Source organism: Hyaloscypha bicolor, assembly GCF_002865645.1.
Source record: "Hyaloscypha bicolor E unplaced genomic scaffold K444scaffold_87, whole genome shotgun sequence".
NCBI lineage: Eukaryota > Fungi > Ascomycota > Leotiomycetes > Helotiales > Hyaloscyphaceae > Hyaloscypha > Hyaloscypha bicolor.
The window spans coordinates 1,801,984-1,823,352 of NW_020194589.1; the positions used below are offsets into that span (position 1 = coordinate 1,801,984).

General features: G+C 21.8%; 1 protein-coding gene across 1 annotated transcript; it reads left to right on the forward strand.

The window, feature by feature from the left end:
• Positions 1-19,380: 19,380 nt before the first annotated feature.
• K444DRAFT_630531 (uncharacterized protein) lies at positions 19,381-20,290 on the forward strand (the record flags this gene model as incomplete). The annotated part of the gene is made up of 5 exons (XM_024883226.1): positions 19,381-19,576; positions 19,791-19,871; positions 19,924-19,986; positions 20,079-20,212; positions 20,258-20,290. The coding sequence occupies 5 exons, from the start codon at positions 19,381-19,383 to the stop codon at positions 20,288-20,290; spliced, it is 507 nt and encodes a 168-aa protein (XP_024735771.1).
• Positions 20,291-21,369: the final 1,079 nt, after the last annotated feature.

The following is a 21,369-nucleotide window of genomic DNA, read 5'->3' on the forward strand; positions in this document are numbered from 1 at the left end:
ATATTTCTAATAAACTAATAATTAAATAAAGTAATATTATTTATTTTTATATTTTAAAAAACTTTTATTAAAAGTATTAAAATAAAAATTAAAAAATTAAAAAAAATTAATTTATAAATAAATATAATATTAAAAGCCTTTTATATATATTTATAAACTTTAATTAAAAAAAATTAAATAAATCTAGTAAAATTTATATAAAGAAATAATTTATTATTAATAATAAAAATATTTTTATTTAAAATAAATAAAAAAAACTATAAAATCTTTCTAATTAATAAATCTATAAATTTATAAATTTAAATTAGTATAAAATCTAATTAAAAAACTATAAGAAATATATATTTAATTAAAAGAAAATTAATTTATATCTAAAATATATAAATAAAATATTATAATACAAAATATAAAAAATTAAAAATTAAAAATTAAAAATTAGTAATATTTAATATAAAAAACCTAAATTTAAACTAATTTTATAAAAAGCTAAACCTAAAAAAAACAAAATTATTTAAAGTAAATAATAGAATTAATAATTAAGTTTATTAGTTTAAATTATTAGAAAAATAAAAATATTATAATATTTTTTATATAAATCTTTTTATAAAATACCGGGAATTCTTTTAAAATTTAAAAGATTTAATTAAAGTAAATAAATCCGAAACTAAGATTATTTTTAATAATTAAAAAAATAAAAAATAATTATAAACTTTAATATTAAATATATTAAAGAAAGCTATATTATTTAATATATTAAAAAGATTAAATAACGGATTATAATAGCTAATATAAAACAAAAATTTAAAATATATATAAAAAATAATAATAATATTTTATAGAAAGTATTTTTTTAAATTAAAGCCAAATATTAAAAAATAATATATTTATATATATATATATAAAAGTTAAAGTTTATATAAGATATAAATATTTATTTTTAAAAGAAATCTCGAAAATAACTAAATTAAAAATTAATTAATATTTTATAAAAAATACTAAAAATTAAATAATTAAAATATAAAGTTAAATAAAGCTTACTTTTATTAATTTTGAATTCTTAATTTCTTTTATAGAAAAAATAAAATAATAATAATTATATTATAAAAGTAAAATTTTATATTTATAAGATTTTTAATAATTATAATAATAATTATATTAAAACTAGAAACTTTTTAAAAAGCTATAATAGTATAATATAATAAGCTATTATATATATAAGACAAAATATAAGAATTCTTTATATAATTAAATAAGTTTATAATAATAATATATTTATTTAATACTTTTAAAACCCCGGAATTAAATATAGACTTTAAAAATAAAACTATAAAAAAAGCTAATATTAAAGCCTTATAAATAATAAATAAAAAAGTTAATTTTTAAGACTCGAATTTTAATAATAATAATAATAATATTTTTTTAATATATTTAGTAAAAAAATAAAAGTTTAATAAAAATAAAAAACCAAAAATAAATTCTCTAATAATAAATATTAAAGCTATTTTATTATATTTATAACTAATATTTAATTAAATGTTATATTAATTAGTTATAAGTTAGAAACTAGTTAAAAATAAATAATAAATAAAATAAAATAATAATATTAAAATATAATAAAAATAAAATAAATAGAAATTTAAAAAAAGAAAAATACTAATATTATTAATATAATTATAAATAATTTAAAAAGAATTAGAAAAATATTAAAAATATTTCTAAAAATAAATAAAAGCTTCGGGAATTAACTAAAACTTATAAAATTAATATTAGAAATTCTAATAAAAATAACTAGCTATTTAATAATAAAAACTTTAATTAAAAAAATAATTAAAAAAGCTAGGTTTTTAATAAACTATAATATAAAAGCCATACTAAAATAAAATAATAAGCTTTATAAAAAAGCTATTATAAATAAGATTAGAAAAATTAAAAAAAAGCAAAAAAAAATTAATATTAAATAAAAAAAACTATTAATAAAAAAACCCCGAAAATCTAAAAATAATAAAAATATAAAATATAAAATTAGCTTTAAATAATAACTTGTAATCTTTTTAAAAGAAATAAAAAATATATATATTTAAGAAAAAAATAAAGAGCTATAAAAATAAAAAAAAATACAAGAAATTAATTTAGTATTTTAATATAAAATTCTAAATAATAATAATAATAATAATAATAATAATAATTATTATTATAATTATATAAAACTATTTTAATAATATATTAATTTAAATAAATAAAAATTCTTATAAATAATTAGAATATAATAATAAATTTTATAAATAGATTAATAAAAATAAAAATATTTATTTATAATATATATAATAAAATAAAATAAAAATAATAATAAAAACTAAAAAGATTTTAAAAGAATTTAATTATAAATTCTTATTAAAATAAAATAAAAAGTAATAGTTTATTTAAAAGTTTTCTTATAATAGCTTAATATTAAATCGAAGTTTATTTATAAGAAATAATATTAATATAATAAATTTTTTTTAAAAATTATTTATTATTTATATTAATTAATTATAATAAATAAAATACTAAGTTTTATTAATAAATAAATAGAAATATATTAAAATAATTAATATATTATTAATTATATTTATAATATATAATATAAGAAATAAAATATAAAATAAAAATATTATATATTATAATATTTTAAATAAAATAATATTTAAACTTATATATTTTTTATAAATAATTTAATACTAGATCTAAATAATAATATATTAATTAAATATAGAAATCGGGAATTATAAAACTAATAAAAATAGTAATAAATCTATAAATTTATAATAAAAAGAAATAAATATTTATAAAAGTAATAATTAATATTAATAAAAAGAAAATAAATAAATTAAGATACTTATTTATTAATATTAATATAAATAATATATAAAGCTTATTACTAGAAAATAAAATAGAACTAGATAATAATAATAAAATAAAATAAAATATTTAAATCTAGTTTATTAAATAATAATATATTTAAAAATAAACTAGTTTAAATATAAATTAAGCCTTAAATAATTTATATTCTGGCTTATATATTCTTGCTTTTAGCTTTAAATAATTTAAAAAAAACTTTAAAACTTTTTAATTCTTTAATAAATTTTTTTTAAAAAAATAATATTTTTTATAATTTCTTAATAAAATATTAGAATTCTGGTTTTAGGTAATTTAAAAAAATAATTAATTAAAAGTTTATAGAAATTAAAAGAATTTAAAAATAAAATTATTAGTTATTTTCTTTATTTAAATCCGGAAATCTTTATAAAAAAGAATTATAAAAAAAGAAAATAATATTAGAAAATATTTAAATATTCTTAATAATATATATATAAGTAATTTATATATAAGTAATTTATATATAAGTAATTTATATATAAGTAATTTATATATAAGTAGTAATTTATACTATAAGTATTTTATATATAAGTAATTTGTATATATTAGTAATTCATATATATAATTATTTATTTATATATAAGTAATTTATATATAAGTAATTTATATATAAGTAATTTATATATAAGTAATTTATATATAAGTTCTTAAGGCTTTATATTTCTTATATTTTATTTCTTTTTTAAGTTTTAATTAATTAATATTATTAAATTATTCTCTAATTAATTATTTTTTAATAATACTTATTATAAAAATATTTATTAATTCAAATTTCGAAATATTTATATATAATATATTACTAAAATTAAAAATAATAAAATAATAAAAATAATAAAAATAATAAAAATAATAAAAATAATAAAAATAAATTAGTAAATAATATTTTTAAAGCTTTATTAATAGAAATAAATAAGAGAAATAATTATTATTTAGATTTTTATTTTACTTTAATTAAAAGCTTTTTAGCTACTTTTATTACTTTTATTATTTTTATAATTAATATTTTTATAATTAATATTTTTATAATTAATATTTTTATAATTAATATTTTTATAATTAATATTTTTATAATTAATTTTTTATATATATTATTATATTAAATAATAAATAAAAATTATATTTTAAAGTTTATTAAATCTATAATAAAAATACCTAAATTTTTATAATAAATAATATATTAAAATATAATATTTATTATTTTTATAAAATTATAATTACTAGTTTTAACTAAATTTAAATTAAATAATAAACTAATAATAATATTAAACTTAATAAAATTATTAAAGATTAAATTAATATCTAGTTTAATATTAAATTTATATTTTTAATTAAATTTATAATAATAAAAATACTAATTAAATATATATAATTTTATATTATATTTATAAAAACTTTATTTTTATTTAGTTTAGCTAATATAAATAAACTAGAGATTTTCTTTAATAATTTTATTAAATATTATATATTTATAATATAATATTTAAAATACTTTATTTTATTTTTAAATTCTTTATTTATAATTCTTGCTTTTTTATAAAAATTAAATTATAATATTAATATTAGTTCTAATTATTTTATTATTATTAATATTTTCTATATTTCTAATAAGCTTATATTTTATTTTATTAATAAAAGTACTTAATATTAAGCTAGCTAATAGCTTTAAAATATTAATATAATATAAAATTATTACTTATTTAGGCTCTTTTAATTAAATTATAATAAAAAGTTTATTTAGCTTATAAATATTATAGAAATTAAAATTAAAAATATTTTTATAAAAAATTATAAAAAATTATTATAATTTAATTTAATATATTTATTTTATTATTATAGCTAAAATTAATAAAATTAATAAAAATATTATATTTTAATAGCTTCTAAATCTATTAATAATTTTATAAAATCTAATAATATTATTTTAAATCTTTTAATATTAGTATAACTATTTCTTTAAGAGTTATATATATAGTTACGGAATACGGGATATGAGATATAAATAATAAAATATAAGTAATAAAATATAAAATATGAAATATAATTATATAACCTCGTATCCTATTAGTAACTTAACTAGTAAACTAGATCCTTTTAGGCTTAGTAGATTTAGGAATTATATATTAATACTATAATACTATAATTCTTATTTCTAAATAATAATAACTTTACTAACTAATATAACTAGTATTTCTATACCTATATAATAATATTATATATTACTAGTAAACTAATACTAATTAGTTTATATATATAGATTAAAGAAGATTTTAGATTAGTTCTAAAAATATTTAATAGTCTAAGACAAATCTAGTCTATTCTATATTAAAGAAAAGAACTATTTATTAACTTTATAAAAGTATTTAATAGCCTATAGAAAAGATATTTAGCTATTTAATTATTTAACTATTTAACTTCTATTATTTTTTAAAACTAATTTCTTTTAGCCCTAAAACTACTTTCTTAAAAATTATCTTTTTTACTTATATAATACCCCTATTTACGGGATTCTCTCTCCGGAATATATATCCTATATATGCCCTTAAAGCTCTTTAACTACTATTTCGATTTTATTATTAAATCGAGTCCTTCGAGTTTTAGATTCTCCCGGAATTATAATATTTCACTTCCTAAATTTCTTATTACAGACAAAATATTTAAGGGCAAAATATTTACTTTAATACCCACAATACCCCTGGGTATCTGGGGCATCTGGCATCTCAATAACCAGGCATCTGGTATCTTAATCAGGTATCTGAACCAGGTATCTGGTATCTTAACCAGGCATCTGAGCTAGGCATCTGGTATCTGAACCAGGCATCTGAACCAGGTATCTGGATATCTTTATTACTAAACCCTTTCTATAAACCTATTACGAACTACTTTATCTTTAAACCCCTCCTGCTACGAACTATATATATATACTAGAGAGAACCTGAACTCGGTTTAGTATAGATACTAATAAGAGAAAGAAACTAATTAAGAAATAGGAAAACGGTATTAATCCGGTAACTATAATAAAGGCTAAACTTCAGGAATATATAATTACTAAGATATATTAGTATATCTTATATAAAAAGAGTAATAATAATCTATAAGATCTATTTTAGGATAACTTTAAAAACTTTAATATTATAATATATAGTCTAATTAATTATATACTTATATAAAATCTTTAAACCTAACTTTAGTATAATAATATCTATATTAAATAAAACTATAGAAATCTTACTATTATATAATTCTTTATTAACCTTATCTAAAAAGAAATAAAAAATATATAGAATAAAGCTAATATTATTAATAATAATTTAATTAGAATAGATCTTTTTTAGAGACCTATTATATTAGTTTATTTTATTCTAGATAAAACTAGATATAAGGAAATTAGATAATCTTAGTTAAGAAATCAAGTTATTTATTTACTTTTTCTAAATTAAGGCTATTTATTACTTTTATTTTTATTACTACTAGTATTACTACTAAACCCGAACTACTATTAATTAGTACCTACTATTTTTACTAGGAAGCTTATTAGAGAAATAATAAAAATATATTCCGAAATATAAAAATATAATAGAACTAATAATAGTTTTAATTATAAACTTATTATTTTTCTTAATATTTACTAATATATAGAGCTTCTAGAAAAGGTACTAGTAAGAGCTTTTTCTATTATATTAAAGGGCCTAATATAAGACTACTTCTATAATAACTAGCTCTCGAGCCATATATATAAAAAGGCCTATATAAATATTTATAGCTTTTTTAAAGGCCCCGGTTTCTATTATTAAAATTTAAATAAATAAAATACTATTATTTTAGTAATTATAATAATAAAGAATTCTAAAAAAAAATATTTAAGCTTATTTAAATACTAATTAATAACTTATATAAATTATAGTATAGCCTTATTCTTGCCTTATAAAATACCGAATTCCTATATAATAAGATTATTACTTTTTATTAAGGCTTACTAATATACTAATATATAGTCTCGGACTTTCCTAATAATCTCGGCTAGCTTATTAATAAGCTCTAATTATCTATTACTACCTATAAAAAGAAGTAATAAATTATTACTAAGACCTATTTTACTAATTAATAATATTATTCTTAAAATCTTTTAAACTACTATTTATTCGGAAATTATTAATACGAATCTAGCCATAATTTTAGAACTTATAATAACTATTTTAAGCTCTATAATTATAATAATTATACTCCAAAATCATATTTTATATATAAGAGACCCGAATATTACTTATAGAAATATATACTAAAGAAATAAGAAATTAAGAAGGCTCGATTTAAGAATAGAAATATTTACTAATTTAGATCCTAAAATACCTATAACTTTAATAAATACTTTAGTAATACTTATATATAATATATTACTAAATTTAAAAGAAAAAAGAATAATAAAAATAATAAAAACAAACTAGTAAGTAATATTTTTAAAGCCTTACTAGTAAAAATAAATAAAAAAGAGAAATATTACTTTAATTTCTATTTTATTTCTATTAAGAGCTTCCTAGCTATTTTTATAGCCCCTGCTTTTATTATTCCTATAACTAATACCCTTATAAATAACCTTATTTCTCTTTCCCTTATATACTAGATAATAAGTAAAAACTATATCTTAAAGCCTATTAAATAAATAAAAAATACCTAGATATTTATAATTAATAGTATATTAAGATATAATACTTATTGCTTTTATAAAGTTATAATTAATATTAGAGCCTCTAGATTCTTAATTACTAGTTCTAACTAATTCTAAGCTTTATAGTAAACTAATAATAGTATTAAACTTAATAAAATTACTAAAGATTAAGTTAATATCTAGTTTAGTATTAGATTTATATTCTTTATTAGATCTATAATAGTAAGAATACTAATTAGATAAATATAATTCTATATTATATTTATAAAAACTTTATTTCTATTTAGCTTAGCTAATATAAATAAGCTAGAAATTTACTTTAATAATCTTACTAATTATTTTATTACTTCTACTAAATGCTTTATATTTATAATATAATATTTTAGATATTTTTCTTATTTTAAAATACTATTCTATAAAGCTTTATTTCCGAATTCTTTATTTATAATTCCTGCTTTTTTATAAAGATCAAATTATAATATTTATATTACTATTTTAGTTATTTATTTATTAATAAGCTCTAAAATATACTAGAATAAGCAGGCTATAATATTAATATAAAAGCCCTAAAATACCTTATAAAATACTATAAATAATACCAGAAATTTAAAGAATTACTAGAATAATTCAAGTTTAACTTAAGAAATAATATTAGTTTTAATTATTCTATTATTATTAATATTTTCTATATTTCCGGTAAGCCTATATTCTATATTATTAATAAAGGTACTTAATATTAAACTAGCTAATAGCTTTAAAATATTAGTATACTATATACTTGGGATATCCTAAAATAATATTAGATTAATACCTATTTAGGCCCTCTTAATTAGATTATAGTAAATACCGGAAAGTAGTTTACTAATAAGAAGTTTACTTAGCTTATAAATATTATAGGAATTAAGATTAAAATCGTTTTTATAGAAACTTATAATTTCGTTAGAATTATAGAATATTATTATAGCCTGATTTAATATATTTATCTTATTATTATAGCTAAAATTAATAGAATTAATAAGAATACTATATTTCAAATAGCTTTTAAGGCTATTAATAATTCCGCTAAACCTAATAATATTATCCTAACTTTCTTGATTTGTAATACTTTATCTCAAATAACTAAATATAATACTCTATTACTAATTATATTATAGTAATTAGTAATACTTAAAAAAGTAATAATAGAAATTTAAAAGCTTTAAGCTAAATACTAGATTATAAATGCCCTAAATACCCGAAATAGTTCTAGTACTACTAATATTTATAAACTTCTTTTAAGTTTGAATATTCTTATATAATATAAAAGAAATACTAGTTAACCTAGTAATTAGAATAGGCTATATAAATTAGTAGCTATTAATAGAAAGAACTATATACTAGCTCTACTATATAATAATACTACTTTCTACTTAATCTTTATAAAGCTTTTTTATATAGGAAATATTAAGATTATTACTAATAGTTCCGAACCTAAACTTATTCTCGAACTTTATAGTAAAGCCAAAAGTAATATAAATATAATTTCTCTTACTATTCCTGCTATTTTACTAAAGTATAATAAAGAATACTCTTATAAGAACCCGAATATTATAGTATTTCTATAAAATAATAACTTATATAAGAACTCCCGTTAAATTAAAGTTACTAGTCTTTTAGAAAAAGACATATTTGAGATTATTCTTAGATCTCAGGTACTAAAAGAGATATATATTTTTAATTCCTGGTTTATTAATAAGATTAAAAATAAGGATATAAAGAGAGAGTTTAAGAAATTAAAACTAGTTATCTAGGCTTATAATAATAGTAAGAAATATATAATATTAATATAATTACTTACTATTTAATATATTAGCTAGAGAATTATCCTTAATATTATTACTATAATAATAAATATTATAAAGCTATATTTATATAATATCTTATAAGCTTATATCTAATTAATAACTTTACTTAACTATAATTTTTATATTAACTTATTTTATAAGCTTACTAGAAAGCTAAATCTAAATAATAATTCGGTTCTAAAAATTATAAAATTACTATATAATATACTAGAAGCTAGAAATTACTAGTTTAAGACTTACTATTCTTATTATATTAATAAGCTTTTTATAAAATAGTTAACTTATAACCTTTGCCTTTTTTATAATAAGTAACTTTTCGGAATTATTAGCCTTTAAACTAATAATATTATAAAAATAGAGTAACTAAAGCTCTAAAAAGCTAAGTTCTTAATTAAGAAATATAAATACCTTACTATTAACTATAATCTCAAATTTAATAGAAATATTATCTATATAAATACTATTAGAATTACTTTTATATAGAAATACTAGTATAAAAACCTTTAAACTATTTTTATAAAGAATACTACTATTATAAGTAATAAGAATACTATTTATTAAGATCTTTTTATTAAGAACTAATATATTACCTAATATACTAGAAAAGTATATATTATATTAGTCTATTAACTAGAAGCTTTATATAACTTATTAATTACTACTTAAGCTATTAAATTTTCAGAAACTAATATAAAAATATTTAATAAGTATATTTAATAGTAAATTAAGAATATTACTAGAAAACTGGAATTTATAAAGCTAGTAAAAAAGTTCTTATATTTAATTATTTTTATAAATATTTTATTTATAAATAATAGAGATCTCTTTTTCTAAATTAGATATATTCTAGTTCTAGTAAATAGAACTAGATATACTAATATTATTTATTAGTTCTTTACTAAATACAAGAGAGTTATTAGAAGTATTCTAGTTTCGGAACTTTATAATATAGCTTATAGCTTTAATATAAGTACTTTAGTTAAATCTATAATTAATAAAATACTAGAAATAGAACTATTACTAGTAGTCTATATAAATTCGAAGTTATTATATAAATACTTTATTAAATTAGGAACTATTCGAGAAAAGTATCTAATAATTAATATAATATATCTTTACTAGATATATAAATAATAAGAGATTATAGAAGTTAAATAGATTAAGAGAAAATCGAATTCTACTAATTTTATAATAAAATTAAAGCTAATAAATACCCTCAAGTATCTAATTAATATAAATACTATATAATTAGATATAGAGAAATAAATTAAATATAAATAAGACAGGAAATAAATATATAAGATAAGAGAATATTATAAGAGAAAAAGTTATATATAAAAGACTATAGCCTTTAGTATATAACTAAAACCTCAGAAATAATATAGATATATAAAGTATTTAAGAAATCTAGTACTAGGCCGAATTAGGGAATTTATATATAATTAGAAAGAAATACTATTTTTTGCATTTTTAGAAAGTTTCTAGTATTAGTATAGCTATTTCTTTAGAAGTTATATATATAGTTACGGAATATAGAATACGAGATATAAATAATAAAATATAGGTAATAGGATATAAGATACGGGATATAGTTATATAACCTTATATTTTATTAGTAACTTGACTAATAAACTAAACTCTTTTAAGCTTAGCAAATTTAGGAATTATATATTAATATTATAATACTATAATCCTTATTTCTAAATAATAATAACTTTACTAACTAATATAACTAGTAAACTAATATTTAATTTATAATATTTTATTAATTATTATATTATAATAATTAGTAATATTTAATAAAAAAAGTAATAATTAAAAAGAATTATATACTAGCCTTATTATATAATAATATTATCTTTTATTTGACTTTTATTAAATTCTTTTATATTTTAAGAATTTAGATTAGTTTTAATAATTTTAATTAATTTAAAACTAATTCTAGTAATATTAATATTAATACTTTTTATTAAAATATAATAGAAAATAATTTTATAAGAATTCTAATATTATAATATTTTTATAAAATAATATTTAATATAATAACTTTTATTAAATTAAAGTTATTAGATTTCTAAAAAAAAATATATAATTAAAATTATTTCTAAATTTTAAATATTAAAAAAAGTATATATTTTTAATTTTAGGTTTATTAATAAAATTAAGAATAAAAGTATTAAAAAAAGCCAAAAAAGTTAAAACTTATTATTTAATATATTAGCTAAAGAATTATTTTTAATATTATTATTATAATAATAAATATTAGAAAATTATATTTATATTATTTTAGGTCTACGGCCTGCCCTCCCGGGTTTAGTAACCTCTGCTTCGGGCAAGGCATATATATAGGCCAGCCGCCGCTTTCAATATCTATAAAAGTTTGCGTTCCCTGCTATTTGACTATTCTCTTCTTTAATCCTTTCCTAATACCTCTCGCTCGTCTATTTAACCTTGTTATATGCCATTAACCCCTCTCTACTAAGACCCACTCAGAACGCCCCGTCGCAGGCCCTTTATAACTGAAAAGCCTTAATAGTACGGCCAGTTTAAAGCAAGAACCTCGATCCTTCTCAATTTGCTACTCTGGATTCAATACTTATAACTCTCGCAACGGCAATTATTTCTCTAGATAATATTATATTACCCGAGATACGAGCGTGAGTTCAGCTTACTATACTTTCCTCGCCATCGTACTATTATAATTCTTATGGCAATACCTCCCTCGGTAACCGTAATAGTAAAGGCTTGCCCTTAGTATTCCCTTTATGTAATATAATCTAGCTAATAGAAGAAATGCCTTATAATAACATGGCTAGCTATTACCTGGCTAAGCCATAGTATTACGTATTAGGGAAAGGTTTTAGTAAGCTATCTTGAGCTAGTAGTAGTAATAATATATATTCTATACTTTAATCTAGGCTAACCTGGGATAAGAAAAACTAATTACTACTAACCATAGCTATAGCAGATAATAACATATACTATATGCCTTACTCTAGCTAATCTATAAACAGAAAGGATCTTAGTAAGCTCCCTTAGGCCAGTAGAAATAATAACATATACTATAATACCTTAATCTGGGCTGATTTATAACGAGAAGGGCTAATTTCTCCTAGCTATAGCTATTATAAATAATTATTTATATAATAATAATAGGATTAAAGCTTCTACTAAGTATCCTATAGACCAAATATAAAATACCGGTATTAGGAGAATGGGTTATAAGCTAGCGGGCTAATATAGATAGTTATATAAAGGCAGGTTATATAATCTCGGAAAGAGCTCGACCTATAATTATTATATATTAGAAAAGTAAATCTAATAATTAAAGGTTATTTTCGAGAATCCTATAGTCTAGTATACTACTATAGCGGGATTATAAATGCTCTAGAATAGGTATGGCATAATCTATTCCGCAGGGTCTTAATTCTATAAAGGGAAAGTTATTTGGGCTCAGCTATATAAAGGTAGCTATAAGCTCTATAGGATAAGTATAATAGATTGGATTTTAAGTAAGATTAGACTAATTATAGGCCAATTTCTCGATCTTTAGTAAAGCCAAGAGATACTAGTAATTTTATATAATAAAGAAATTCTGGTAAGAGCCTAGAGGAACTAAGATTTCATATATAGGATTAGGTTAATTTTAGAATAGTATATAGTAGTTATAAGTAGTAAACTGAGATATAAATGAGACTAGGCTAATCCTAATAAGCAGGCGCTTATATATTATTACTTAAGCTAGTTAATTCCTTTTACTAAATGTTTTATATATACTCGGTCTAGTTCTCTTCTCTACCTACTTCATTTTATAATAGCTATCCTTAGGAATATATAATTTAATTAATTTATATTTCTCTTATTAAACCCGCTATTCTATAATAATAATACTCTCTAGCCTTCTAAATCCAGCTATTTAATTAGCTTACTTAATACTAGTAATAGCCAGAAATTATATAGACCTATAGTAGCTTCTCTCTATTTAAATCAAATTAAGGTAGATAGAAATATAGTAGTAAGACCTAAAGATATATAGAAAAGCTATACTAAAAATAAAATTATTCTAACCTATCTAATCTAGATTATAAGTATACTCTTACTAATAATAATAATAAATTAGATAATAATTCTCTATTTCCCGAAGAGCTCTTTCGGGCTACTCTATATCCGAAGATCTTAACTAAGGCCATGAAAACTGGGCCTATTCTTTAGTATCTAGAATAGCTAGCTCTTTAAAGAGCTATACTATAAGTTAACCAAATATAATTCGGGCTAGGTAAATAGTAAGATAATAGTCAAGATAGGTGTATTATCTGTCCTCTATACTCAGGAGTACTCTACTAATTATATATAGATTAACTAGTAATCCTTAATAATAATAACCTAGATAAAATAGTTAGAGAAAGAACTAAAGGCATTTCTAGTAATATTAATACTAGGCTTATTAATTAGGATACAAGTCTATATAATACCTTTATAATATTAGAACTCGCCTCTATACTAACTGAGTCTATTAATATATCCGGTTTATAATATAATAAGGGCCGCTTTATTAAGAAGCTAGTACTAGGACTTAGGCCCCAGAAGCAGGATAGTAGCCTTTCTATTCCCGTATAAGCTTAACCCCAGACTAGCCCCTAATTCTCTGTATTATATTAAGATTAGACTAGTTAGTAAGATATTAGTAGTATTATTTGAAGTATACTAGAGTAGTCTATACTCTACTTCCTCCCCAAGTCTTTTAATAGTAATAATAAGGGATAGACTAATAAGGATACCGCGGAACTAGAGAAAGAACTCGGGCTAGCTTTAGAAAAGTAACTAGTAAAGTTATTATTAGCTGGCCTAATTACCCTCTTAAATTCCCGCTCGGTTAATATATTATAGAATGAGATCTAGAATTAAGAATATAGTAGAACTACCGGTAATAGACTAGATAAGCTACGAGATGCTTCTTAATATAGTACCCTAGCTCAGGACCTTAAGTAGGAGTAGCGGGAAACTCAGGTAAGAGTAAAAGGGAAAGTAATAGTAGTATAGTAACGGGAAGAGCTTATAGTATAGGAGGTAGAGCTCGGGCAGCTAGTTAGAAGTAATTAGTAAGACTTGGTTAACGTTATTAACCTAGATAATCCTAAAGACAAGAAAGCTACTAAAAATCTACTATCTATATAACTTGAGATTAACGGAAATAACGAGTACTGTTTTCGACTATATAATATATGAGCTTAGTAGCTTCCTAAATACTAAATAAAAATAACTTAATACCGAGTTATATAGAGGAAATATCCAAACAGGTCAGATTCTTAGTTTAATAAAAATAATATATAAATATTAATATCTTATATACTAAGCTCTTAAGACTTAGCTTTATATATTCGAGTTTATAAGATATACTCTAGCTAGTATAAAGGCCAAAAAGTTTTCGAGTATCTAGTTAATATATTTAGTCTTAATAATTATACCTGAATTACTAGAGATTAATTAAGAATCTTGCTTAGCCCTATATTAGTTACTAAGCTTAAAGATAACTAAATGCCCTATTTTAGAAATCTTAAGAAATAGTTTATTAATAGAATATATCTCGAATAGTATCTTCTTTCTATTTCTTAAATAAAGTATAGTATAATATTCTTCTCAGATATTTAGTAACTCTAATTAGAGACAAATATAACTATATATTATAAATCTCTTAAGGCTTTTTTGCCTTAGCTAACCCGGTACTAAAGAGTAAGCCTATAATACGAAAGCGAGAATACTAAGATATATATATAGAGATTAGTAATAATACTAACTATTTTATAAATACTAATAATAATTATAATACTTATAATATAAGTAACGAGAACCTATAACTTATAAAGTAATAAAAGCCACACCTAATACCTGCTATAACTCTAATTACCTCTTACAGAAATATCCCAAAGCTTTATATTAAATAGTATAGCCTTCTTATAATATTATTAACTACTATACCTAAGACTAATAATATATAATCTCAGATTAATTATAAATACCCGTTAACCTTTATTAATAATAGCCGCTATTATACCTTATAAGCCTCTTAAAGCCCGCTTATAGTATTAGAGGCGGCCCTAGTTACTAAGTATTAGAAATAGCTCTTCTAAGGCTTCCTTAAATATACTAGAATTAGAGATAATATAATATATAATCTTGAGTTCAAACTATTATTAATCTCGAAATATCTTTACTTACTAATTAATCCTAATATATTAGATATTAATTATAATATTACTAAATATTCTCAGATATATTAAGTATTATTAAAGCTAAAAAAAAAACAGGGTTTTATAAATAGAAAATAATATAAAGCTAGCCCAGATATAGAATAAAGGCTATTTATAGGAATATATTTTTACTAAACTCTTTTACTAGAGTAAAGGATCTATCCGGATATACTATTTAATAAAATTCAAAAAGCGACCTTATATAGGAGCCAGTTATTCTTAAACTAGTAGAGTAGCTAATTATTTTATTAGTATTAGGGCTCCTATATTAGAGAAGGTTAAACTATTAAATAATAGTAATAATAATAACTTAAATAATAGAGATTCTTATAAGGCCAAATAAAGCTATTTAAATATAAGCAAGTATATTTACTAGTTAAACTTAGAGAAGTAATACTTACTAGTATATAGAAAGAAAAGTAAGACTTGGCTCTAGATTTTTAAGAAGTTCTGAGGCAAGACCCTGGCTACTATATATATATACTAGAATATAATTTGGCCTAGAGATAAGTAGGCTTTATTATATAGGTAGATATATAATAGCTTAAAATATAAGAGATTAGGTAATAGATATTAGCTAGGCAAATAATAATAAGGTAATAAAAAATAATATATTATATTATAAATATAGCTATTAGAAATATAAGCAAAAGTAATTATTATTATAAACCAAAAATAAGTTATATATACTTTTGCTTTTAGGCTCAAGAGCTATAAAAAGATTACTAGTTCGAAACCTTCTTTCTTTAATATATTTCTCAGAAGATTATATTATACCTCCCTCTTTATTTCTTTTATAGAGCTAAGAAAGAAACTAGTACTAAGTATAGGTTTTAATATAATCTAGTATTTTAGATAGAACCCTATAGATTTCTAATTTAGGATTCCCTTTATATTACTTTTTTCTGAAATCATAATATTACTTAGTCTAAGATTAGTATAATAGTAGTATAAGTAAGGTCTAATATTAAGATAATACTTAGTTAATTATTATAAAAGATAAGAGTTAAAGTCTATAAAAGAAAAGAGCCCTAGAGATCTAGGCTTCTATAATAAATAGGAATATTTAGTAGCTAGTATTAAAAATAGTTCAAATATACTATAATAAATAATACTTTTAAATATAAGTAATATAATTCCAGTAAACTTAAAGTAGTACTTTATAATCTAACTAGTAATTTATAACTATTAAGGGAAAGAAAATTAAGGCCAGGTATCTTATAATATTTATTTACTAACCTGCTTTAGGATAAGAAAGAACCTATTCTAATTATAATTAATTCAAGAATATATAACCTCTAGAAAGGAAATATAAGAAATATTTCTTTTTATAAATCAGATAATATTACTCTTGGCTTCTAATTCTTTATACTAAGCCTTTATCTTATAAAATATATTAGTTCTAATACTTCAAATTATAGCCAAGATATTACTCTTATATAGTAATCTAGTAATAAAAGATTTTCTTTTACTTATTTATAAAAATAAAAAATATTTTCTCTATTTTCCTAGCTAATAATTATATTTAAAGAATTTATTATAATAACTTATTTATATACTTTCAAGAAGCCTAATATCTAGTAGTCTAAAATAAGGCAATATATAGAAGTACTAATTAGTAGTATTATCTTATTATTCGGAATTAGCTATTTATATTAGATAAGTATATATCTAAATAAGTACTAAAATATACTAAATTTATTATTCTAAAAGAAAACTAGTACTTCTTATAGGATATATAATTAGTTATAACCAAAATTTACCTAACTAAGCTAGTTAAAAGAAATAATAATATAAGAAGAAAATCAAGTAAAGAAAGGAAAGCTATAATATTATAGAATAAAAATTTATATAACTATATTTTACCGAGTTTCCTAGCTAATTAAATTATATAACCGAGAATTAAAAGAAGTATAGGGTATTATACTTTACTATTACTAGAGCCCTTTCCAAATTCGGTAACTAATATAAGTTATTATACCTGCCAGATAATATATAATAGACTAACTAGATAATTCTGCTTTCTAAATTATAATAGCTAGACTAAGCTTACTTAAGAGGCTATGGCTTAGGGAATAGCCGGCAGATTCTATAGTTTTGGCCTATAGAATAGGTTATAGGATTACTATTAATAGTTCTTAGGAGCTTAGTATATTATAATTTACTAAAGTCTATAGGAAAGAGTATTTATAAGCAGGGCATTAACCCCGCCTAGTTATCTTATAGGGCAAGCTAATAAATGGCTCGTACTATAATTTATTAAAGAATACTATAGAATCAAGTTATATTAATAAGAAAAAAAAGTACTAGAGAACTAATTAGAGAATAGCTTATAGTCTTATAAAAGAGGCAATAGCCTATATAAATATAGTAGGGTCTATTCTAATAATTCAAAAATAAGAATTCCAAATTATAAGTCTCTTAAAGTCTTTTTAGTTCTATTTCTATTTACCTAAACTCTAATATTTATTATTCCAGAATAGCCTATACCAAAAACTTTATTATGAGTTAGTCTTTAGTACCCGAACTTATTAATTAGGAAACATACCCGAATACTTCTTATAAATTTAATAATATTTCGAGAGCCAAAGAATATAAGAAATACAGAACTACTCTTACTAGGGAAATATAATAGTTAGTTCACTCTCATTCTACTATATTATTAAAGGCTAATTAACTAGGATCTTATAATATACTAACTTTCGTATCTCAAAAAATACAAGTATAATTTCTGAAAAGGTTATAGTATATAAAGAGAGAATATATCTATTTAGAGAAATATATTTAGTATAAGTATTAGTCAAATACTTTATATAACTAGAGCTAGGAAAAGATATTAGTTATACTAGTAATTTACCTATATTTATTTGAACTTTTATACTTTATACTTTAGTTATATTAATTTATTATACCTATATTTTCTAATAAACTACTATAGATTACCTAAATATATGAATTACTCTAGTTAAAGGGAATTAAGAGTTAAAAACTATTAATTCTCTAATCCCTACTTCTTCTTTATTTTCTGGAAAGCTCTTATTATATTAGGCTTTAGAGGCGGAATTCTTCCTGGGCCAATTAAGTTTCTATTAGGAAGACGGGCTCGTTACTAGTACTTACCTGGATCAAATATATTAGAGTTTCGATCTTCCTTCTAAGTCCTGGGAATTATTATCCCTATTATTCGCCTATAGAAAGTAAGTAATAAGGAAGAGGGGTAAAGAAAGAAATATTACTAGGCAATAAGTATATAGTGCATTGTTTACCCATACCCAGTTTAGATAGTTATAGGTCAGCTAGTACTTGCAGCGGTACTTATAGTACCCTCCTGAACCAGACATTCTTGATAGTAATTTGTATAGTATAGTATAAGAAGAAGTCAAGATAAAGGATTAATTAAACGGGACTCACAGATTTATATCCCTTCCACCTACGGACTTTTAAGGTGCTCCCTAGAGCTTGAGAGCGCGTTCCGTAGAAAGGCAAACTAGTAGAGGTGGATTAGGGATCCCTAGGAGCCAATCAAGTGGCTCACGCCTAGTACATTCTATTACGCTTGAATTATCTATTACGCTTGAAGTGTTCCAACTTTTTTAAAGGGTTCCAACTTTTTTGAAGTATTCAAACCTTTTTGAAGTATTCAAATCTTTTTGAAGTCGTCTATCACGAATTGCGGCTCATTTTATCACGTATTCAACTCTATAAAAGCATGACATTAGTACAGCTGCAATTAATAAGCTTATTAGAGGCTAAGATCAAAGATACATGTAACCATACTACCGAGACCAAACGTCTACTCCTATATGCATTTCATAACGCTTCGCCAGAGCAAAAATCGAAATTGGAACGTAATCTCAAGGAGCTTCAGGACCTGCTCATACTATATGAAATCATCTCTGATATTCGTAAGGGACTAAATAAGACGAAATGTTATTGGCTTCCAAAGGGCCAGATTGTGGAGATAGTCCGAGGCTACTATAATTAATAATACGAAGAGTACGATATTGAATCCATCTTTTACGAATGGAGGTATTAATAGACTTCTCGTACTTCACTTAGGTACCAAGGATCATACCGCTATTTTCTCTATAATAGGTGTACTATTAATAGAAATAATAGCCGAACTCGCAAAAAAGTATGGAAAAGAAAAGATAAATGCGGGTATTGCAGGATGGATTAATGACTATAACACGTCTAAAAGTACTTTTACCTTCTTTTCCCCTAGCAGACTTTCTATGACTAATGTGCCTAGCCGAGTTCGATCCAACGGAGTCCCTCCCTCGGCTTTATTGCTATGGTGTAATAAAGGAGAAGCGTAAGAGAGTACGATCAAGTACTCAATTCAGAATGCATATCTCGTTGCAATATGGCTAACTATTTAGTAGCTACTTCTATAATACCCGATAGGCTTCCAGATAGTATACCTCAGACGGATATACAACCCTCCAAAAAGCCACTACCCCCTCTCCAGTCAAGTACTGAAATACTACCGCGCGCAGAAGCTCTATAATAACAGGAGGATTTGGCTATCTTTAATAATAGTAAATATTTTAGTACTAGTTCAGATATGCTACTAATATCTGCAGATGACTTTGATTTCTCAGGCTAGGGTTGGTTAGAGCTCAATCCAAATTAAATACAAATGACTATGCTATTAAACCCCTGTCCTTGAATCTTTAGCTTGATATATAACGAGCACTCTACCAGTATCTCTAAGACAGATCTTTGAGGCGCCTATAGGACAATCGTATATCTCGAGGCTTTTATCTATTTCCACCTGGTCCTCGTATGAAAAGCTCCCCCCATATAGAAATATCAGGTACGGTACTATCCCAGGGATATTAGGCAAATCCTTCCAATCCCAGTCAGTGCTTGTTATTATTAAAGGCTCCGTTTTGGTCGTTGCATAGTCCAAACCGTACTGTACTGCGGTTAGCGGATAATAATAAGGGGTCTGAGGGAATATGCCTTCTTTAGAACCTCCTTATTATGGGTCTCCAAGCTCTATTCCCATACGTTTTTAAGCCTTTTTGCAAGATCCGTCTTGCGAGATCTCTATTTGACTTGTTTGCTTGGCCCCATAGCGTAGAGCCGGTTCCGGGGCCGCTGCGAAGAATGTTTGGATTGAATCGGAGTCTTTGCGCTGAGTAGCGTGTAGTGGTAGGTACTGCATGGGACGGAAAATTAACGCATTGCTATCGCACGGTGTCCGCAGAGAGCCGTTGTATCCAGGCGGGGTTGCGAGTCGTTACGTAGCCTGGCCGAATACAAGCTGGCTTCGATGTCGATCTATGAAGGTAGGAAAAGTATAAACATGACGATCTGGATAATGTTTACAAGGCTAAGTGCTTTGCTATCAAACAGGCAGTAGCTGACTAGGATTTTGCCGAGGGCATGACAGCAGGCACCCTTGACAGAACTTTGTAATCTTTTTCAAAAGCCCACTACTAAGCGGCCCTCGGCCCAGAGTTGATAATGGTTTCACGACCGCCTCCTGCACGATGGCCCCTCCCAACGACGAGATGAGGCTGGAAGCTACTTTGATTTGGTGAAATCAATATAGCGGTATATAACAAATGAAGCGACGGGCGTTCCAGAGACGATGTGCTCCTCCAACGATACGACAGCCTCACGAACTAGTGTAAGCTGGTAAGGGCCCATCTGCCTCCTTGTACGTTATCCAGACCAATACTGACCA